A 23,631-nucleotide genomic window follows, 5' to 3' on the forward strand; every position below is an offset into this window, starting at 1 on the left:
TGGCTGTTTCCCAAAAAGCTTTGTACGCAAAATAAATTCGGAGCTTTGTCTAGAAGCAAAAATGATTACACAGAGGCTGTTATACTTTAGACACATTGCTAGAGAAGAAGAAAAAGCTGGTGACATCAGAAAGAGAGAAAGCCTTAACATGAGAGAGACTGACCCTGCTGTTATGTGCTGTCAAGTTGTCCTGACTTATGGAGACCCTATAAATGTCCTGTACTCCAGAGGTCCTCAACACCCGCTGCATGGCCCAGTGCCGGTCTGTGGCCTAAGCCAGACCAGGTTGCGAAGACAGACCCCACACGCACTCCCCTCCCCACAGCTACTTTGTGCACATGTGTGCGTGCCAGCACCAGCGTGAGCGCTCCCCTACCCCTTCACGCATGCGCCTGAGTGTCCGAGTGAAGTGGTGGGAGGGCACGCAGGTGGGCCTGCAGGCGCCCCTGTGCATGTGTGAAGGGGCGGGCGCTCCCCCATCGCATGCACCCGAGAGCACGTGCGCACCTGCAGGGTCAGTCCAAATCATATTTGGTCTTTCTCTTTTCCTACTGCCTTCCACCTTTCTCAGTACAGTATTAGTGTATTTTTCAGAGAATCCTGCCTTCTCATGTGCCCAATGCAGGATAGTCTCGGTTTCAAAATTTTTGCTTCCAGAGGTAGTTCAGGCTGGATTAGACATATGATCTACTTGTTTGTCTTTCTGTTGGTCCAGGGTATCCACAAAGCTCTTCTCCAGCACATTTTAATCATTTTCTTCCTGTCAGCTTCCTCCACTGCCCAGCTTCCATATTCACACACACAAAGTTGAAATATAATAAGGTGGATGATCTTGGTCTTGGTCTTTAGTGACACATCCTTGTAGTTGAAGATCTTTTAGAATTCCTTCATTGCTGCCCTTCCAAGTCTCAATCTTCTTCTGATTTCTTGGCTGCAGTTTCCATATGGATTGATGACTGAGCCAAGATATACAGAATCTTTAACAATTTCTGTTACATCTGAAATCTGAAGATTTTTTTGTCTTCTTAATGTTCAACTGCAGTTGTGCTTTGGCAAGTTCTTCTTTCACTTTCATCAGAAGTCACTTCAAGATGTAAACAAGAAATAGCACAGGCTGTGAGACTGAAATGTAACATCCCCACCCACCAGAAAGGAGATGCCTAGCAGTGAAGTAACTCTAAGGCTGCAGCAGCAATTTCCCATGCAAGCAAAGTGCTATATAGTAAAAGGTTTTGCAGCAAAACCTTTTTCAATATATAGAGTAAGAAATGTCCACAATTCAAGCTCGACTGAGAAAGAACTGATCTGCTGTGGACTTTTTGGTTCAGCCCAATGGGTGGGAAAGGTGCCTGGGATGGCTGAATCCATGTAGTGAACTTATGTATATGTATTTGTATTTGTGTTTATAATTTATTTTAGGGCGTTAAAGGCTATATATCTGGAGCTGTTTCCTTCATATTGTGGATCTCCTGCTTGAGTGGATCAATATACAGTGGTGCCTCGCTTAGCGATTGCCTCATTTAACGATGTATTCGCTTAGCAATGAGGTTTTAGGAGCGATCTTGCGCTCTGTTTAGCGATGTTTCCAATGGGGAAATTTTGCAAAGCGATGTTCGGGACCTTGCTTTGCTTAGTGATGACAGTTTAGGTCCCCCTTGTTTCGCTTAGTGATGTTTTTGACAGCTCCGTTTTTCCTATTTTTAAAAGGTGTTAAATTGTTTTAAAAGGGTTTAGAGTGCTTGAAAGCGTTAATGCACTTAATAAATCGTTTGTTAACCAAATTTGGCTTCATTCTGACTCTTTTTGAATTTTTGGTGATTTTTTTTTCTCCCCCATTGAAATGCACTGAAAAGGTTTCAATGCATTCCAATGGGGGAACCGCATTTCGCTTAGCGATGTTTCCTATGGCGATTTTCACTTAAGGACGGTAATCCGTTCCCATTGGAATGGATTATCTGGTTTTCAATGCATCTCTATGGGAAAATATGTTTCGCTTAGCGATGTTTTCCCATAGCGATGAATTTTTTGGAACCAATTAAAATCGTTAAGCGAGGCACCACTGTATTTGGAACTTTGTTTTTCTGTGGCTTCAAAGAGACATTTCTGTTCTTCCTTATTTCTTGAAGCAACTCCTGCTCTGGTGGCTGGGGGAGGGGGGCACAGGAACGGTTGCCCTTGGATGCAAAATTCTTAGGGGTGAAGAATTTCAGCTCTATCATGGAGCCACTGGGTGTGGCAGAGTGCACAGAAGGTGAGAAATTGTGTGAGCCTCCCCTCCCCTTACTCCCCACATCTTGCTTCCTCTTTTCTGGCTGTGGCTGCCTTGCTCACTGTGTTTCTCCCTCTGGGCAGGCAGCGGAGGGGTTTGGTGCCTGAGTGGACCAGCCTCCTTGGAGAGGGTAGCCCGGAGCAGTCTGGACTCCTTCTCCTGGTGTAAACAAGGCAGGAGGGCAGGCCACGGGGAGGGGGTGGTATAGGAAGGGAACTCAGCCAGTACTGAGCCCCCTCCCCTGTCTCTTCCCAAGGCGACATTGAGGGGGCACAATACCTATCTTGCCCTGCATGCTGGGAACCCACACTACACCACTGCATGTAGCCATCTGGTACAGTAATTAGCCCAGCAAATAGGGCTTCCAACTGACCAAAACTGGCTTGGTCTGCTCCTAACCCTTTAACAATAGCTTGATATTCAGATATCAGTAGGTTTTCATAGCATTATCACTTGCTAATGTCTGGAGATTATGCTGCTCTTAAATATTACAGGAGCAGTGACTTGGTGGGGGAAGGTGACAAGGTATAGAAATCTGGCAGAACAGTAGTCAAAAGGGTCTCAAAACTGTGCATAGAAGTAACCAAACTGAGAGGAGAACCATCTTCCCAAGTATTTATTTATACAGTACATCCATTCCCCCTCTAAAAACCTCTGACCACAGAAGTTGGAAAAACATTCATACATGTAGTCAATGTACATGTACATGAGTACAATAGTACTCATATTTATATATGCATTGACTGCATTATTATACCCATGTCAAAACAAAATAATGAATTCATATGCACACACTTAAAATACAACATTCTGAGATATGAGTTCTTCTCTTCCCATAATACTAACAAAACTAGGACAGTACAACACCAGCATATTCAGAGTTTCTCTGCTCCTCATGAGCAACAGTCAGCCAAGGATGAGCGCTTGATCATATCACATATTCATGCTACTAAACTGACCAGCAATGAGAGGAAATAGCTTTGCTGTTTTGACAGTATCCATTCATAGCCCATTACATACTGTTGTATGCGAGAAAAAAAAACATTGGGAGAATGCTAGATAAACAAACCAAACTTAGCTATTTAATAGAAAAGCTCCAAAGTTACCAAAACAAAGGTATGGGAGTCCCAAAGTTGGGAGACAAAGGCAGTGTCTTACTGCTTTGCACCTAATTGTGCTTGAGAGTCAGAAATAGAAAAAGGTCCACACCAGCTCCCATCACACCAGTCCCAGAGAAAGGATATCTAGTTCTATTGCCTTTGCTCTGCGTATTAGCATTTTCACGTGATCTTCAAGGGTGATTTCTTGCAGGCACAGACGAGGCTGACATAAGGAACTCCAATGAAAGCCCACTTCTCACTTGGCCAGAATTTAAGAACAGGACCTTGTTCGGGGATTTCAGAGACTGCATCAAAGTATGCAAAACAGACACAGCCTAGGTAGGCAGCAATGCAGATGAGAATGTGCCTACAAAGAAGATTGGAGAAGAAAAACAAAAAATGAAAGGTAAGCCCAACATCAATAACTTGGATCTCCAATGCTGTACCTTACTCCAAAGTATAGTTACTTTATTCCTTGCTATTTTGGAAAGCAAATGCACATATCCTATTGGGCAGAGATATACATATCAATAAAGGAACGCAGGATTCCTGTATCGGTTACATTTTAGCTGTGTTTATATATGTGTGTGCATGTGCGCACAGCTGACTCATACTTAGATGAATACGTTGAATAGAATAGAAGAATATGGAGAGGTACAAAAAATTAAAACTTTGCAATGTAACAACTGGAAAATGAACATACAAAGATGTCACATACTGAAATATATAATTGGTTCATGTAGTCCAAAACTATATAGTTTGAATGACAGTAGGTTTCCCCTTTCCAGAACTAGTCTATGAAACCCTTACTGGGGATGAACACAGAATCTTATGGATGCAACACATGTGCTCTACCAATGGGCTATGTATCTCCAGCAGGGATGTGCCATTTGGGTTCTTCGAACTGCAACTCCCAGAATGCTCCTAGAATTCCCTGGACAGAATTCTGAACAACAGAACTATACCTATATTTGCTCACCTGAATCCACCCTACTTCTTGGAGGCTGAGTGACATGGAGGACTCAGATTCTGCTGCAATGCTTCCTGGGAGGAGGCTGCCATAATGCTTTCTGGGAATACTAGTCAGAAGCTAAATGGCACTGAGACTACTACTCCCAGAAAGCATTGCAGCAACTACCACCCACATAGCTTTGCCTCAGGAACCGAGGCCCTAAATGCCATTCAGCTTCCAAGTTGTAGGCCTTGATTCAGGTGAGCAAAATATAGGTGTATATAGGGATGTTTCTGTGGGCTGGAACTACCAGAATTCTGCCCTGGGGATTTCTAGGAGTTGTATTCCAAATTTTAAAAAATGAATGGGACATACCTACCACCCAGTGGTACAGTGATGGAACATTTGCATGCATTGTAGTAGTAAGAGAGAATCACAGTACTCAAGAATAACATATTGGGAAATGAACTCGGTGGAAGTTGTTAATAATAATGTGCTTGGTTATCTACCTCTTTGGAGATAAATAGGAGGAGGAGACTAAGCAGACTTCTTTTCCGGAGATACTGATTTAGGACCTCAAGATGCACACCTGTTGTCTTCTTTTCAGGGTGCAGATTTTTAAGAATGTACATCACATCCCAGGGAATGGACATGGAATATGTAGCCCTCCAGTTGTCGATGGACTGAAACTCCCATCAGCCTTAGCAAGCATAGCTATTAATAAGGATTCTGGGAACTGTAGTTCTATGATCTTTGGTAATCCACACTTGGCCTGTTTCTGCTTTAGTGGTTTGTAAGCCGATATTACTGGGAGCTAATTTTATTGCTCTCTGAGTAGTCTGGAAGAAAACTGTAGTAGAACATTTTGCTACCACAAATAATTTTGGAAGAGGTACCAGGTATCTTACCACTAGGGATGAGAGAGAAGGGGATGTCAGCTTGTCCGTTCTCCTAAAAGAATCAGACAGCTCGGAATAGAGAGGTTCTGGAGTTAGTGTTCTCCTAAGTGAGATGAAATGAGTCCTTGTTTCATCCCAGGCAGACACACTACACTCCTTTCCCAAGTCTATTCCCATTCAAAATCACTGAGAAACCAAAATATAATCATGAGTCTCAGAGTCATTTAGAACTCTCAGTACTCAAGAAAATATTGGACTCAAGGCAGCATAGTTCCGTGGCCTGAAAGAAATAAATTAAGTTTGGTAGCAGGATTGTGTCTGTTCAAGAGATCAAACATAAGATCTTTGGTATATTTGTTTTATTAGAAAAATAAAGATTTAAAAGAATTCAGTTTGTTGCAAAAGCAAAGCAATCAGAAACATTTCCATAACTACCCAGTTAGAAATTTAACAAACTCCAGCCAGAAAAATAAAACAATAAAATTGCTATCTAAGAAAAATTAGGAAAAGCATTGCTTCCCCTCTAACTACTTGAAGAACTACATCCTAAAAGAATTTCAGGAACTCCAAAGTCCATCTAAGAATCCATAGTCCATAAAATCCATAAGGCAAAAAGTCCCTTTAGAAATCCATGAGGCGAAAAGATCTCTTCTCTCTCTGCAATGCTGCATTTTTCTTCTGTGCTGGAAAACCCCCCTTCTTCTTCTCACCCGTCGATAGCCAATCAGGAAGAAGAAAAAGTTACCTCTCTTTGTCCTTCTATCTCATGGGAATACAGGTGTTGTTTAGGTTTAGCTGCTGGAATGTTTAGACTTCAGTAGGAATGGAATGTTTAGAATTCCGTATCCCGGACACTAGATAAGAACACTGACTTCTGTGAAGGAAAACAACATCTAGAGACTTCTAGTAAAATGAACAAACTTCAGATGGATTCCTTCTGGCTAATTCCATGACTACAAATCCCATTTAGAAATTACCTTATGGCTTCTATGACCCATGTCATCACAGGGGAAAATAATAATGAAACCCTGTGTACCCTTAACATCAGATTTGCTTTCAATGTAATTAAAGAGGAACAACTAGCAACTCCTTTCTTTTTCATCACTTTTTTCACATGGAAAGCAATATGTCTGAAAAGGAGAATTTCCTGCTCTACACACAAGCAATAGCCCCAGGAACTCACTCACATGTAGAGTTTACACCTGACAGGACTTTTTCTTGTACAGTATTCCTGCATCAAGGAGAGTTGGACTTGATGGCTTTATTTGTTTGTTTGTTTGTTCGATTTATATCCCGCCCATCTGGTATATTCTACCACTCTTTATACTTCACTGTCCTATGTTTCTTCAGATTATCTCTCTCCATGTGCAGAGACTGAGAACAGGTAGAGAGGTTTTGATGATAGTGTCTCTAATCAGACTGATAGCTGGGCAAGTAACAAATGAACAGAGGCACAGCTTCAGTAACTTCCCCGTCGTCGCCCCTGATTGTTCTCAAATAGATTTAGATTACCTTTTCCCTCAGACATGTTTAGTTTATTATTTTGGTTCTAGGGATCCACAGAGAACATGTTTTTGAGAGGATATGGATAGTGAGAGGCAAAGTTTAATGTCTTCTGTTGTCTGGATTTTAAATATACAAAAGTGCATTTAAATTATTCCAAGTAAGATCATTTTTCTGTTGCACCCTGGATGACCTACTGTGATTGGCACAGAGTTTGGAAAAGTTTGTTTTCATTTATAACTCCCAGAATCCTTAATTCAGAGCACTAGGAAACTTTAGGAGTTCAAGCCCAGACCAAAACTCTCCCAAGCTCTGCTACCTGCTATTTCCTGCAGTCTAGAGCCAAAATCTTTTCCAGACCTCCACCTTTTTTTTTAAAAAAAGGAGATGCCAGGGACTGAAACTATAATCTTGTATGTGAAGAGCATGCAAATATTCAGTCTGTTCACATCTCATAAGCAAATGTGTGTGAATACAAAAATGGAGGGTGTTGGGAAATGCGAGAGGGCAAGGGAATATTTAAGATCAAAGCAGAAGACTCACCATAAACAGTGCAAGTATGGAAAATTGAATGATGACCAGATCTCACAAAACGCTTTGTCACTAATCCAACAAAAAAGTGCCAACATCCACCAGAGACCAGAAAGGAGTCCCAGCTTGTACACTCGCACATTGTCACATCTACAAGAAACATAGTAGATGGGAGGTTATCAAAACAGGCAATACTTTCATTGAATAAATTTGATCCATGCCAACGGTTCCCAACTTTTTTTGACTTGCATACTCATCAGTAACTTATTTCCATAAATTGTATGCCCCACCATTCACAAAAAAAAAAACCCAAAGTAGCAGACATTCTGGGCACCTCCCAACCTGGATCCTTCCTCCACCACCCTTCTTTCCTTTCTCCAAGTAACTAGCATGGCGTAACTCACAGAAGCCTTGTTCCACCAGCCCCTCTTCATTTCCATGCCAACTCCACCCTGGTCTCATAGAATCATAGAATAATTAAGTTGGAAGGGACCTATAAGGCCATCAAGTCTAACCCTCTGCTCAATGCAGCAATCCAAATCAAAGCAGATCTGACAGATGGTTGTCCAATTTTCTCCAGTGTTGGAGCGCTCACCACCTCCCAAAGTAATTGGTTCCATTATTGTAGTGCTCTAACAATTAAGATGTTTTTCTTAATATTCAGCTGAAACCTGGCTTCCTGTAACTTGATCCCATCATTAGATGTCCTGCACTCAGGGATGATCAAGAACAGACCCTACCCACAGCCATGGAATCGCTCTCATACTTATTTTGTCCAAATACCTCAACTCCACCTCTCTCTGCTTACCCTTTTTCCACTGTAATGCTATTTTTGTGTATCCCCAAATGTCCTGGTTTGTACCCCAGATTGGGAGCCACTGATCTATGCATTGAATCTGCTTGAATATACTTGCCAATACAATCAGGTACACTCTCTTCCATTCCTATCAGTTTCAACTGCAGGTGTGACACCAAATATAAAATGGGCAGATAGCATATTTAGCACTGTTAACACATTCCCTCTACCTCAGCAAGTATGTGAGGCGTATCATTTAATTACAAAGTGCTTCATTACACTTTTGGGAAACTTGTTGCATTCTTATTTCTTCAGGGTACAGTCCCATCCTTTCATCTATCATTACCACACCTGGTAAATGTTCTGGTTAACCTCTGAAGGGTAATAATAAGCTAATAAAGTTGCTTCATCACAGACAGGTACTCACCTTTTAAGTTCTGCAATGAGCAGCCCACTGCAAGGAAGACCTAATGTCATCAGAGATATGTTATTGATGGCTGGTTTGACAAAGGCAAGGCAAGTCATAACCCCTGAAAGGATGCAGACCACTGCTTTAAATCGGCCCCTGGAAAATAATAATTTTTTAAAATGTCACTTAGATTTGAAACCAAGAGCATCAAAAATATCAGAACTGACAGATTCTTATAATCAATGCCAAGATGTTGATATACATCACTCATGACAATCCTATCCCACAAACTGAAAAAGATGTGTAAATGTAATTGAAGCTGTCCTACTTTGGGCATACCATAAGAAGACAGAATAGATAATAATGCTGGGAAAGAGGGAGACTAAATATAAGATGGGTTGATGAAACCACAGGCTTGAGTTTGCAAGAGCTGAGCAGGATAGTTGAGGACACAACACTTTGGAGATTGTGCATAGGGTTGCCATAAGTCAGACAGCACATAACAACAATAAAGGGCAATAAAATTTCCCTAAAGCTAAAACAAATGCAGCTTGTATGGAGTGGGAGAAGCTACAACCAAGATCCACTGTTGTTATGGGAGGGACAATTCAGTCACTGTATGTATTGGTATCATGATTCTGCCAAAGATCTATAATAAGTGTAGGCATCCTTCAGTCTCGAAAGACTATGGTAGCGTGCTCTGTATGGAGGACTTGGAACAGCGTCTAGTGTGGCTGAGGAGGCCAATTCGAGAGTTACAATCTCTTCCACACTGAAGACAAATCCAATCCGTCCCCTGTCCAGCTCCCTGGTTTTGCTTCCTTTGTGACTTCCTCTTTGCCTCGGCCTGCTGGACAAGGGTCTCTTCAAATTGGGAGAGGCCGTGATGTACCGCCTGCCTCCAGGCTGAACGATCAGATGTCAGAGTTTCCCATCTGTTGAGGTCTATTCCTAAGGCCTTCAGATCCCGCTTGCAGATTTCCCTGCACTAATTCTCCATATAGGAGATCCTTTGGAATCCGACCATCAGCCATTCTCACAACGTGCCCAAGCCAGCGTAGACGTCGCTGTTTCAGTAATGTATGCATGCTGAAAATTCCAGCTCGTTCTAGGACTACTCTATTTGGAACTCTGTCCTGCCAGGTGATACCAAAAATCCGTCAGAGGCAACGCATATGGAAGGTGTTCAGCTTCCTCTCCTGCCGGGCACAAAGTGTCCAGGACTCACTGCAGTACAGGACTGTGCTCAGGACACAGGCTCTATAGACCTGGATTTTGGTATGTGTTGTCAGTTTCTTATTGAGCCATGCTCTCTTTGTGAGTCTAGAGAACATGGTAGCTGCTTTCCCAATGCGTTTGTCCAGCTCGACATCTAGAGAGAGGGTGTCAGAGATGGTTGAGCCAAGGTACACGAAGTCATGAACAACCTCCAATTCTTGTGTGGAGATGGTAATAGAGGGAGGTGAGTCCACACCCTGGCCCATGACTTGTGTTTTCTTCAGGCTGATTGTTAGTCCAAAGTCTTGGCAGGCCTTGCTGAAACGATTCATGAGTTGTTGGAGGTCTTCAGCAGAGTGGGCAACAATGGCTGCATCATCGGCAAAGAGGAAGTCCCGCATGCATTTCAGTTGGACTTTGGTCTTCGCTCTCAATCTAGAGAGATTAAAGAGCTTTCCATCTGATCTAGTCCGGAGATAGACACCTTCTGTTGCAGTTCCAAAGGCATGCTTCAGCATGACAGCAAAAAAGATCCCAAAAAGGGTTGGTGCGAGGACACAGCCCTGTTTCACTCCGCTTCGGATGTCAAAGGGATCTGATGTTGAGCCGTCAAAAACCACAGTGCCTTTCATTCCATCGTGGAAGGACCTGATGATGTTAAGAAGATGAGGTGGACATCCAATCTTGGGAAGTATTTTGAAAAGGCCATCCCTGCTAACCAAGTCAAATGCTTTTGTAAGGTCTATGAAGGCCACTAAGAGTGGCTGTTGTTGTTCCCTGCATTTCTCCTGCAACTGTCGGAGGGAGAATACCATGTCAGTGGTGGATCTATTAGCTCGAAATCCACACTGTGATTCTGGACAGACTCTGTCTGCAAGCACCTGGAGCCTCTTCAGCACAACACGGGCAAGCAGCTTCCCTACAACGCTAAGAAGAGAGATACCATGGTAGTTATTGCAGTCACCCCTGTCTCCTTTGTTCTTGTACAGTGTGATGATGTTTGCATCCTTCATGTCCTGTGGTACTCCACCTTCCCTCCAGCAGAGACAAAAGATTTCATACAGTTCGGTGATGATGATCTCCTTACCGCATTTCAGCACTTCAACAGGGATGTTGTCCCTTCCAGGTGCCTTGCCGGAGGTGAGAGAATCCAAGGCCGCATTTATTTCTGCTAGGGTTGGTTCACTGTCCAGCTCTTCCAAGACAGGCAAGCACTCAATGTTATTTAATGCTTCTTCGGTTACTACATTCTTTCTGGAATATAGCTCGGAGTAGTGCTGCACCCAGCGTTCCATCTGCTGTGCTCGGTCCTGGATGATCACACCTGTAGCAGACTTCAAGGGAGCAGATTTCTTCTGTAATGGACCTAAGGCCTGCTTGATACCGTCATACATTCCTTTGATGTTACCTGTGTCCGCTGCTATCTGTATCTGAGAGCAGAGCTGAAGCCAATAGTCATTGGAGCATCTCCTGGCAGCCTGTTGGACTTGGCTACGAGCAGCTTGAAGAGCTTGCAGGTTGTACTCGCTAGGACAGGTTTTGTATGCTGTTAGAGCTCTTTTCTTATCCTCAATGGCTGGCATTAACTCCTCCGAATGGGCTTCGAACCAGTCAGCCATCTTTCTGGTCTTCTTGCCAAAGGTGGACAAGGCGGTGTTGTAGACAGTGTTCTTGAAATGTTCCCATCGTTCAGATGCGTTTCCATCAGCCGGACCTGGAAGGGCTTCCTCAAGCACTTGGGCAAATTCCTCCACTTTCCTTTGATTGCGAGTCTTGCTGATGTCAATATGTGGTCTTCCTTCCTTTTTCGTGTGATACAATCTCTTTCTTCCCAGTTTTACTCTACTACACATCATGGAGTGATCAGTATCGCAATCAGCACTCTGGTAGCTGCGTGTGATCGTAATACTAGGAAGGCTAGAACGTCTAGTGAGGATCAAATCGAGCTGATGCCAATGCTTGGATCTTGGATGTCTCCAGGAAACTCTGTGTTGCAGCTTCGTATTAAAGAATGTGTTACTGACACAGAGACCATAATAACAGCAAAACTCCAGTAAGCGTTGGCCATTTTCGTTCATCTTTCCAATGCCAAAACGGCCTAGACAAGTGGGCCAAGAATTGTGATCAGCACCAACTCTAGCATTAAAGTCTCCAAGAATGAACAGTGACTCTCTTTCAGGGACTTTTTTGATAGTAGCTGCCAGATCGTCGTAGAATTTCTTTCACTTCTGTAGTGGATGACAGTGTTGGTGCATATGCACTAATGAGGGTGACTGGTCCTGCTGATGAGTGGAGCTGCAGAGACATTTTTCTTTCACTCCCCGTAGTAGGTGGAACAATGGATCTCAGCAGATTATTTCTGACTGCAAAGCCAACACCATACTCCCTGGTCTCATTCGATGGTTTTCCCTGCCAGAAGAATGAGAAGTTTTTTTCTTTGACAGATCCCGAGTCTGGCAGTCTTGTCTCTTGCAGGGCAACGATGTCCATCTGCAGTCTATTCAGTTCCATGTCAATGACAGCTGTCTTGCGCACATCGTCTATTTCTTGCAGGTCGTTAGGAAAGCCGTAGTCAGGAAAGCCAGGGGTCATTGTCCGTACATTCCAGGTGCCCAGCTTTAGGGCAGAAGTTTTCTTATGATTGTTGCATGGTGCACGGTTGTCGATCTGCTTGTCGGGTTTCACCCTAAACCCCACGCACCCCGTGAGGTTAACAGACCGTGGCGAGGTAGCACCTTACTGGCTGGGGGCTGCCCAGCTTAAGGCGGGCGGTATCTACCTAGTGAGGTGCAATGACCTCTCCCACCGTCAGAAGTAGCCCCTGGCATCCTGCTCTACGCCAATTGAGCAGAGACTTATAACCGGTAACTGCTACTTCCCGTGTTGTTTCGACGCTGTATGCGAAGCTGGAGTGTCCTCTCCTGAGCACGAAGCCTGGGTAAAATAATATGGAGGATAGGCTGTTACTGGAGGCTGTGTTCATTCTCTGTAAGAGTTTTTGGCTGGGAAGTAAGAGGAAGGTAGGCATTTTCTGGAGAAGTCTGTTTTTTCCTCTCTCTTTGTTCTGGCTCATCACATGGCCTAGTGGGAGGGCCTACTAGTTTGCATCCTGATTTTAGTGGACCGCGCACCGTTAGGCGCGCGAAATACTCTAACTCTATGTCCAACCCAATATGCTGAATATGGATGGCCTGAAGGAGGGCAGAATTTCAGCTTTAAAAAGAGAATGAGGAGGAGAGTGTGTCACATGAAATCCCCTAATCCTATCTCTTACTTAATTTGGTAAAAGAGAGCAGGCCGGGTAGATGGGGCTCGTCAGCCCTGGAAGGCAGCCCATCTAGGAGAAGGAAAACTCCAAATTTAAACCTCCACTGCCTTGTGGCTATATCCACTTATGGAAAGGGCTTCAGGAGATAACCTCGAGGCAAAATCCGGAGCCGGAGTCCCGGAGGCATTTTCTTTCATTCTGCCAACTCCTGCGGCGTTGCTGGAACCAGTTGTATTGGCTCTTGCCTTTCCACTGGACCATTTCAGCGACGTGGAGAGGGGGGATTTGCTGCTTGGGTAACAGCCTATAATAAGTAATGGCTACTGAATTGTTATGTCTCACTCTGTAGCTGCAGATGCTTATCCACCCATCCCGCCTGGCCAGTTCAACAAGATAGAGAGGTCTCACTTCCTTGCAGATTAAGGGGTTCTTTTAACCTCAAAAAGACAATTCCCTAACAGCAGAACCAGAGATTAGAAATGTTGGTTTGGACTATAAATTCCAGAATCCCCCAGCTAGCTAGGCAATTCTGGAAGTTACACTGCAAAGCTTTAGTTTTCTGAACTCTGACTGGAGACTTCCTTATATGCCTTCTCATCAACCTAGGAAAAGATCCATGTCTTGGTATGTTTTGGCAAGGGGAGCTTCTCCAGATTGGATCAGATAAGCTGAGAGATCTCCTGGGTCTCAAGAATTTCCAGGGCCAACAACTGGAATAAGAGAAACAGACATTATTTCATGGCAGTAGTTGAAAGCACACTTGAAGAAACAACACTAAAGTGCTTTTTAGTAACATCAAAACCTAAAACAAAAAGGCTCAGCTATATGCAGGATTATCTAGACTTCAACTAATGAGAGGTATCAGCGACAACGCATGATCTGGACCAATGCTCCTTATTTAATTGTTTTTTTAATCTGTTTTGTTAAAAAAAACTGCCTCAAAGTCAAATATCCAACCTTATTAACATATTTGTGAAGACATGCTGAGGGCTGATTCTCAATTTACATTTTGCATTTGGGTATAAAAGGCACATGTCTCTTGTTAAATACGAAGACAAGTACATGCCTCTTTAAAATATGCAAAAGCAACAACTGGAATGAAATGAGGCTTTTGGGACACTCTGAACTCATATCCTGCAGTCACATTCAGTTCCCATGTCTTTTAGCTCCCAAGGTACAAATCAAAACACAAAAGAGCTTATTAGTTGTTTAACAATCCCTGTGCAACTATAGATGCTTATGGCCACAAAGAACCCACTCAGCTGCCACTCAATTGCATGCTAAAAGTCTGCCTAGTACCAAAGCAAAACAGTTGTAAGGCCTTGGATTTCTTTAGGCTTTGGAGATGGACAAAGTAGGCTATCAACAAAAGCATCTTGTATGCAGTTTCACAAGGAATAAGTTCATTAGAAGCATGCTGAAATCTCAAAAGTTGGTTAACACTAAGGAACTATTTCAGAGAAGAGTGGAGGTTTTCTCTGCTGCTTGTGGCAGTTATTTCATTCATTTCATTGAAAGAGATTCCAGCTGCATTCTACTTCAAAGTTCAAGTATGGGTGCTTTGAAAAACAGTGTGAGAAATAAAACAGGTTAATAGGGAAAAGACCATCACTTGTGATTTTTCAAAGGCTGAAAGCCAAAACAGAGTCAATTGCAAAGCTCCTGTTCTTTCATGGAGCCCTCCTTCAGTATTCACTTGTCTGCCTAGGTATCTCTAAATACAGCTAATGCCTGTTGGCCAACGAGGCTAGCAAAATAATAATCATGCCTTCAATTCAATACAGTGGAATCTCGACCTTAATCTGTATTGGAACAGTGTTCGTAGGTCGAAAAGTCTGTAGGTCGAAAAAGCATTCCCCATAGGAATGCACTGAAAACCCATTAATCTGTTCCAGCCCTTTCTCCCCCACCGGGCAGCTTCTCCGCTGCTGAAACCATCATCGGGTGCAGCACTTTGGGAGAAGCCGTGGTGGGGGAGAAAGACCGGATCGGCTCCTGCCTTTCTTCCCCACCACCCGGCTTCTCCCAAAGGGCTGCCCCGATTGTGGTTTCAGCAGCGGAGAAGCTGCCCAGTGGAGGAGAAAGGCCAGATCGGCTCCTGCCTTTCTCCCTCACCACCCAGCTCCCTCCCTTTTCCAAACCATTGGGGCAAAAGAGCTAAAGCAGCAGCCTCTTCACCACCAACGGTTTGAATTTCCCTGCCTTTTTCCCTGCCTTTTTCATCCGTACGTCGAAGCTCTGGCCGCAAGCCGATCCAAAATTTTGTGGCTGGAGCTGTACGTACATCGAAAAGTCCATAAGTGGGGCATGAAACCTATCCCTTGAGAAATAAGAAATAAAAGCAAAATGTATGAGAATGGATAGACTACCAGCTACATAATCAATAATTAGAACAACAATATATCTGTCTGAATTTTATTTTCCCCTCTCGCTCACTGTTTATATTTCTTTCTCATATGTGGAACTATTACTAGAAGAGAATGTATAGAATTACTATGAAAAATATTGATCTGCAATGTATCCGTTCAATTCCACCTCCTCCAAGGGTATCCCTATCCCAGCTGCCCCTTACCTTACCCTACCTTTATATGGAAATTTAAAAAAAAATTAAAAATTAATTTGGCCACTGGCCACTACCAGTGTTCTGGGTCCTTTAGTGAATACAGTGGAAGTTTCTGGGAGATTCTCCCATGCCTTTTAAATATGAAATCAAATATCAGGGGTGAAATAACATGTTTCTTTGTAAAATTTGTATCAGTTTGGTTCTATTTCTTTAACATTCTAGGCCACAATGGAAATGCTTCTCTGAGTTTTTTTTAAAAATTAGACACTAGGGTAAATAGTTCATATCTAAGCTTGGTGCAGTTTACTAACACTCTGAGAGTGTTCCTGGAATACAGTAAAGACCACCCTGCCTTTATAGATTGCAAGGGGAACATGGGAAGCAATAGGCAAACTGCATTTTCTTTGCTGCTATTGATTTTCTAATTCACAAGAGGGGATCCCTTTGTTATTTTATTTATATATCACATTTCTGAACTAGATTGATTGCATAAACAGGCTCCACTCCAAACACTGCATCAGATATTTTGCTACTTAGATGTAAGAGACAACTTTGCCCTCAGCTCAAACCTGCCCACTTCTCATATTAACTTCAAGAAATCTACTCCCTCGATTATATTCTGCCAGCAAGCTAAAAAAAAGAAGGTGGGCCTTCCTTCTTGCAAAAATATGGGTATAATGCTACTGATTTCGCCCATGAATTATTCAAGATCATTAAGAAAAGTTACCTGTCATTCCTGAAAATTTTGGGGAGATAGCGTCTGGGAAACCACATAGCCAAGGCACACATAAGAACCCAGAGTATAGCTAACTCATCAAGCATCTGACCCAGGAAACTAAGTGTAGCATGGAAGTAGACAGATCCAATTCCTAGAGGGATAGAGATAAAAGGCAAGGGATCACTTTAGTAATCTCAGTGAGGTTTAAAAACAGAAAATATGATTATGATTAATGTCAGAAAATTAGCATTCCTTAAATCAACTGAACAAACAGAATGAAAAGATATAAAACAAAAATCCTAATTAGTTACAAAACCAAGTTAACTTGAAACCAATTTATTTCTGAAAATCTTAAGCTATGTGGATTTTGTTTGAACAAGTTTTCCTGACAGACATCTTAACTCAGAAATAAAGTGTTTAAAAGTTTTCAAGTGGTGATAAAAGAAGTTAACTTATATATCTTCCAGTTTATTAATTCCACTAGTCCATTTGCCCACCATCTTCTCTTGCCTACTGTAAGAAACAAAGAGGGCTTTTGCCCTATGGTTATTCCTCACCAACTGTGATTGATTGATTGATAGTGCAACAGCAACAACAACTCCCCTCCTCTCTAAGAGATTCTAAGGGAAAAAATTATAACTTCATGGGTCTTACTTGTTAATATCACAACAAACCTAAAGTTAGTCTAAGTTTAGCCAGTGAAGCTCATGGCCAAGTGTCAACATTAACATGGACTTTTCAAGTACTAATCCAGCACTCTAATAACTACTCCATATTTGATAAAGAATCTAATCACTGTATTTTAACCAGTACAGTACAGTGATTACTACATCACTAATCTCAGTAGAGCCTCTGCTCAGAGTTCCATCTATTGCCTAGGTAAAATCACTGTGTACAGAGAAGAAGCTTTTCCACTATGGCACTCATATTTTAGAAGAGTATTGAGTTTCTAGGCAGGTTTGAATAGTTAAGACTACCCTTCAAACATCAGACCAAGGATACGAACTTTTGGCCTTCCAGATACTTTGGACTTTGACTCTCAGATGTCCTAGCCATATGGCCAGTTATAAATGAATTGGGGAGATTAGCCCAAAACATTTGGAAGGCCAAAGGTTCGGCAGTCCTGCATTCAAAGCAACTTATTTTCTCCCTGTGTATGTATTTTAAAAATTACTAACAACTTCCTCATATACAGAGAGATACAGAAAAACTTACCGGCAACCACCATCAGGGTCCATATTAAATAAATTCCACTGTTGAAACACACTGCATATTGTCGGAATAAGCACATACATATTGGTGGCAGTACAAAAAATAAAATGTTGCTTATCTGCAAGAAAGAATGAACAAATATCAAGTAAGCAGAAGGGAATGGTGAAATAGAACTCTTTTTGGAAGGAAGGAAGGAAGGAAGGAAGGAAGGAAGGAAGGAAGGAAGGAAGGAAGGGAGGGGATGGCAAAATTGTTAAAATTGTTGGACAACAGCAGAAGGCTCTATGGGCCCAAGCCATGGCACAGAAAGATTCCTGCAGTGTGTTGGTTGGCTTCATTGCCACTTCCTGACCAAAGAACACTAAAACAAAAATACAATCAAGGTGAAATTTGCAAGCTGAATGGATAAGAGATATATATTTACAAAAACAAAGACACAGAGGAGCAGCAGAGTATCATGATTTGGACTTTATGCAAATAACAATTATTGCAAAGGGTATCAACTGGTAGGATCCTAGGCAGCATCCACATGAACCAAAGCAATGTTGAGTACATCTCTCAGTTTAACTGGAATGGAGTGGGGCTAGGTCAGACAGCATAATAAAAAGAGATTCCAGAAAAGTCAGGCTTATTGGGACAGCGCAGCATGCCACTGCATTATTCCAACTCCACACACTGTTCTTCCTGCATGTAGGAGTGGCGAAACAATCAATGAATCCTCTGCCTGTGATTTGTCTCTCATGGTGTCCACACTGGGCCTTGCTTCCTTATTGAGAAGCCACAATGATAAACCAAGAATAAACTACAACTCAGAACTTTTTTGGGGGGGGGGGGAATAAGACAACATTCCCAGTTCAAATGAGGGTGGAAAAAAATCAATGATTTTTAATAAAAATCAATTAGATTAAAATCACGATTTAATTTTTTTAATTTTTTTCTTTAAATCATTTAAAAATCTATTTTAAATTTAAATCATAATTTAAATAAATTTTAGCTAAATCAAATCCACCTGGTTCAAATATCACAATTATCAAAGCAGAAATTGACAGTTGGGGTTTTTAAGCCATGTCTTGATAACCCAGGCTACTTCAGAGCCCTTGGTTACAGTATTTGAACTAACTCAGTTTCCTCCTTTCACTAATGATTATACAGGATACAGTATACTGAAGGGCTACTAGGTTTTCTCCACAAGAAGAAACATTGGCTTTGGGTTATTTTTAAATCTAGGAAGAAAAAAGTATAGAAGATATTGAAGGCAAATTGCAAAAACTGCTGTCATTTTCCTTCCTGCCAAAAGATCCCTTGATTTGTTGATTGTGGTCTTAGAGTGCCCACAGATGTTCAATTGGCAAGTGCAATTTTAAAATGCGAGGGGGAGGAGGAGAAATATTATTTGGAGAATGAAACTGAAAACCCAGGATAACCACAGCTATTCTGATGTACTTTTATTCTGATGTACAGTTATTCTGATGTACTTTTACACTAGATTTCAGAGGCTTCAGTGACACCTCATCTCACTTTCCCCAATTCATGGCTTTTTGGAATCCCTGAAAGAGAGGATAGGGAGAAAAAGAAGAAAGATCTCAATATTCCACTCCATTCTTCTCAATTTCAAATAACAGTCTTGCAGTGTATTATTGTTTATCTGATTTTAGTTGTAAACCATTGAGAGTGGCCCTGGCAGCCAGATGGGCAGTATAAAAGTCAAATACATACATAGATACTTTTTTTTTACAGAGATTAAATCCCACTGCATTTCCTACCTGTTGCTTTTCATGGAAGTACAAACAGTTGTTTGAGATAAGTTAATCCTTTTATTACACTTTAAATGGAAGTTAAAGCAAGAAATATCATCCTTAATTTTGTACAGATATTCATATGGTATACCCACTTCATACCTGTAATCTCTCAACCCAAAATGGACACGACGCAGAAAGAACTGCTGGCAGAATTTACTGCTTGGGTGTCCTAAGTGCCACTTATCACACCATAGTTTTGCCATGATTCCTGGTTCCAAATCTAATGGAATTTCCCTAGTTTTTGCCGCACTTGGTTTTGAGAGTGCCATTTTCTAGTATTTTCCCAAGGATTCTGGAGAGGAGGGACCTTAAATCAGAGGCACAGCATACATTCTCCATACAGTGTCCCAAGTTCAACCCCATGACCTGCAGTGAAAATCTGAAGTAGTGGAGCTGACAAAGACCAAGTCCTTGATCAGAGCAGTCCACCCTGGGTAAGATGTGTCAGAGATCTTTAGAGTCACAGTACATCTATAGTATGCATAGATTTGGCAGATACAGAAGTTGGCAGAATTTTTTTGCAGCCTACCATCCTCAACTGCTTTCCAAATTTGCTTTTTGCTCCAGCGAAGAAACAGTACAGATATTATGATCTGCAAGAGGGACGGAGAAATCCTGTTGCAATATGTGCAATAATTATGACATTACCATCAGTGATAAATTGCTGCTGATTAAAAGTGATTTCAGGGTGTACACAATGTGATGAAGTGATTTTAACTCAAAAACCCATCTCATCACACCGCCTACCATCCTGAAAGTCATGGGTTAATTGAGAGAAGTCAACAAACCTTACTGAGGATGATCAAGACCATGGTACAGGTGTATGGTAACATTTGGGACGATCTATTACCATTTGCTTTATTTGCTTATCGAAGTTCTGCTCATACTTCTCTAGGTGGTTTCTCTCCAAGTGAAGTGGTATTTGGGAGGAATCTACAAGGACCTTTGGATTTCCTGAAATCTGATTGGGAAGGTGTGGTGAAAAGCAGCACAGTTCCAGTTGCTGATTTTGTCAGAAATCTGCAAGAAAAACTGTTAGCTGTGCAAGAATTGGCTAAAGACAATTTGCTAAATGCTCAATCAACCCAGAAACTCTACCATGACAGACATTCCAGGCACAGGGAATTTGATGTGGGAGATTTGGTTCTTGTTTTAAACCCCCTCAGACCTTCTAAATTAGAAGTTGGCTGGGAAGGTCCAGGGGAAGTGGTACAGAAACTGGGGAATAACAATTATTTAGTAAAAATGTTGAATTCTGATAAAAAGCCTGTAAGTTACCATGTCAATAGGTTGAAATTGTATAAAGACAGAACTGCAATGGTTTTGCAATATAAGGTTGCTTGTTACCAGCCTGAATATGAGCTTGTAGATATGCTAGCTGAATTAGAAGATGCTGGTACTTGGTCTGACAATCTTGTTTTGACAGGTACTTCACTCCAGAAGGAAAAGCTGTACCAAATCCTAGAAAAGTATCAAGATGTTTTTTCAGATAAACCAGGTTACACAAATTTGGTCAGTCATGAAATCATCACTACTGATAATCAGCCAATTCGGTCTAGTCCATACAGAGCAATTGGTGATCATGCTCTACGGATTGAACAAGAGATACAAAAGATGTTATCTCTGGATGTAATTGAGGAGTCATCATCCCCATACTCATCTCCAGTGGTTCTGGTTTCGAAAAAAGATTCTACTGGCAAGATCCTTGATGAGATAAGGTTCTGTGTTGATTACAGAAAGTTAAACAGTGTTACTGTTTCAGATCCTTATCCACTGCCTAGAATGGATCATTTAATTGAAAAATTGGCCAAGGCAAATTTCATCAGCATAATTGACTTAAAGAATGCTTACTGGCAGCTGGATTTAGCCAAAAATTCACGAGATAAGACTGCTTTTATCACTCATGTAGGCACTTTTAGATTCAAAAGGCTACCATTTGGATTGAAAAACGCAGGAGCATCATTTCAGAGAATGATAGATAAAGTCTTAAAAGGTCTACCTTTTGCTAGTGCTTATCTTGATGATGTTGCTATTTTCAGTTCTGATTTTGACTCTCATATGTCTCATGTTGAAGCTGTGTTGTCTAGAATTCATCAAGCTGGTCTTACTGTCAAAGCTAGTAAATGTCAATGGATGAAAGGGAAGGTCACATATTTGGGTCATTTGGTTGGTCAAGGTGAAATTCATACTCTGCAAGCCAAAGTTCAAGCTATCAATGATTGGCCTATTCCAAAAACCAAGAAACAAGTGCGTTCATTTTTAGGTGTAGTTGGCTATTACAGGAAATTCATCCCTGATTTCAGTGAATTGGCTACACCTCTGACAGAGCTAACTAAGAAGAGACAGCCTGTCAAAGTCAATTGGACCCCCGAGTGCCAAGGGGCTTTTGAGGCCTTAAAAGCGAAGATTATTCATGCCCCTATACTGAAATCACCTGATTTTGATAAGCCTTTCATTTTGCAAATCGATGCTTTAGAATATGGATTAGGAGCTATTTTGTTACAGCAAGGGGAGGATGGGAACCTATATCCTATCTCATACTTCTCTAGAAAGCTCTTGGAAAGAGAGAGACATTATGCAATCCTTGAAAAAGAGGCTCTTTCTATATATTGGTCTCTTAATCTTTTAAGACCTTATCTATGGGGGCGTAAATTTACACTCCAAACTGATCATAGAGCCTTAGTCTGGTTACAAAAGATGAAGTCTCAAAACCAAAAATTGTTAAGATGGAGTTTAGCATTACAGGATTTTGATTTTGAAGTTCAACATATACCTGGAAAGCTAAATGTGGTGGCAGATGGACTTTCCAGGATGTACTGTGAAGATCCAGATGTTCCTGACCGCTAAAGAAGATGGAAGATGGTTGGAGTAATTACTGTGGTTAATAAACTAACATGCTTGTTTCCTTTTTGTATATCTGAATGGTGTGCCAAAAGATTGTATTGCTGTTATTGTTTGTTATAGTCCATATCTAATCATTTACTTTTAGTTGTTTTATCAATTTACTTCAAATTAGATCAGAATAACTGTTCTGAATTTAGAAGAAATTTAGCGGGGGTGTGTGATGAAGTGTATTCTTCTAATTAGAGATGGGTTATGTAGTCATGTCTTAACCATAGAGGAATCCATTTTGAGTCTGACACAGGCTAAGTTCTGGAAAATTACTAATAGTTATTTTCAGCTTTATGTCGCTAACCTTATCGCTGCAGCTGGAGAGAAAAACACGGCAGAGTCAAAATATCTCTAACCTGAATGATAAACAAGTCTTTGGTGTTGGTGGGAAAGTAGGGCGTACCCTATGCTAATTCTTTCCTTCGTGATTGGTTGAATATGTCAGGAAGGGGCAGGTTGGAGAAATTTACAAGAGGTTGGAAAAAGAAACTCTGAGAGAGAGAAGGATGAAGAGAGTTTTGGGTATCTGAAAACATGGCGTTGAATTTCTTTGATCCAGACGAAGGAACCTGATTTAACAATATGGACTGCGTAAGAATATCGTTTGTTTACCTTAATTTATAGTTTAGATTTTGTTTTGTTTAATAGTTAATTTTTATAGAAGGTGCTGAAACGTTATGCTGTTGCTTAGAAATGAAACTGTAGAGAAATGTTTTCTTTGTTCACTTAAATAAACTCATGTTGTTTAATAATTGGCCTTTCTAGTCCTTTGAACAGAACAGTTTCCCTATAGATAATAAATTTGGCTTATGTTACCAAAATGGAGTCATTGAACAGTAAAGATACGGCATTAAGTGGTTTCTTTTCAGTAAAATCGAAACAGCCTTAAATGCAGGTTTGCCAAGAGTTCATGTCCCGGAAACTGTGTTGACTCAAGCAGTTAACTTAAATCAGGAGTGAAGTAAGCCTGGATTTTCCTGTTTCGTGGTTTTTGATCTCATTTATGGGACCAATAACTCACACACAACATTATTTATTTATTAATTTCCTACTGCATTGTTTAGTTTAATGCTAGATTTTGATAAATAATTTGTAATGATTATATCTGAATACTGACAATACTGATAATTGTATTTATTATTTAGTACTGTTTGATAATAATGGATTAATTTTGAACTTATTTTTATATTGAATAATGAATCAGTCAATCTCTTTGCTTCCCAAAGGGAGAGAGGGCTCATTTTGCAGAAATTTTACACAAATTGCTGGGAAGGGTTAGAATGCCATTTTGAAACAATTTAAAGTCCATCATTCTATGATGAGGAAGATTATTCACAAGTGGAAAACCTTCAAGACAGCTACCAGTCTTCACAGGAGTGGACATGCAAGCAAATTCACCCCAAGATCAGATCGTGCAATGCTCAGAGAAATTGCAAAAAAAAAAAAAACAACAAAAAAAAACAACAAAAAAAAAAAACAAAACAAAACCCAAATTACAGCTC

At 41.2% G+C, this 23,631-nt stretch overlaps 1 protein-coding gene across 3 annotated transcripts in view; it reads right to left on the bottom strand.

Annotated features, from left to right (window-relative positions):
* Positions 1-2,870: 2,870 nt before the first annotated feature.
* ACER2 (alkaline ceramidase 2) overlaps positions 2,871-23,631 on the bottom strand; it is a 30,470-nt gene continuing 9,709 nt past the window's right edge. For 2 of the 3 annotated variants that reach the window (XM_020790347.3, XM_078384928.1), the window contains exons 2-6: positions 17,442-17,556; positions 16,236-16,377; positions 8,478-8,615; positions 7,267-7,404; positions 2,871-3,736 (exon numbers count right to left, since the gene is read on the bottom strand). In XM_020790347.3, coding sequence (XP_020646006.1) covers positions 3,550-3,736; positions 7,267-7,404; positions 8,478-8,615; positions 16,236-16,377; positions 17,442-17,556 — 720 coding nt within the window. In that variant the 3' untranslated portion in view covers positions 2,871-3,549. Of the gene's footprint in view, positions 3,737-7,266; positions 7,405-8,477; positions 12,371-16,235; positions 16,378-17,441; positions 17,557-23,631 lie in introns of those variants that run through there. The other variant, XR_013541446.1, reaches the window with a different exon arrangement.

Source organism: Pogona vitticeps, chromosome 2 (genome assembly GCF_051106095.1).
Source record: "Pogona vitticeps strain Pit_001003342236 chromosome 2, PviZW2.1, whole genome shotgun sequence".
NCBI lineage: Eukaryota > Metazoa > Chordata > Lepidosauria > Squamata > Agamidae > Pogona > Pogona vitticeps.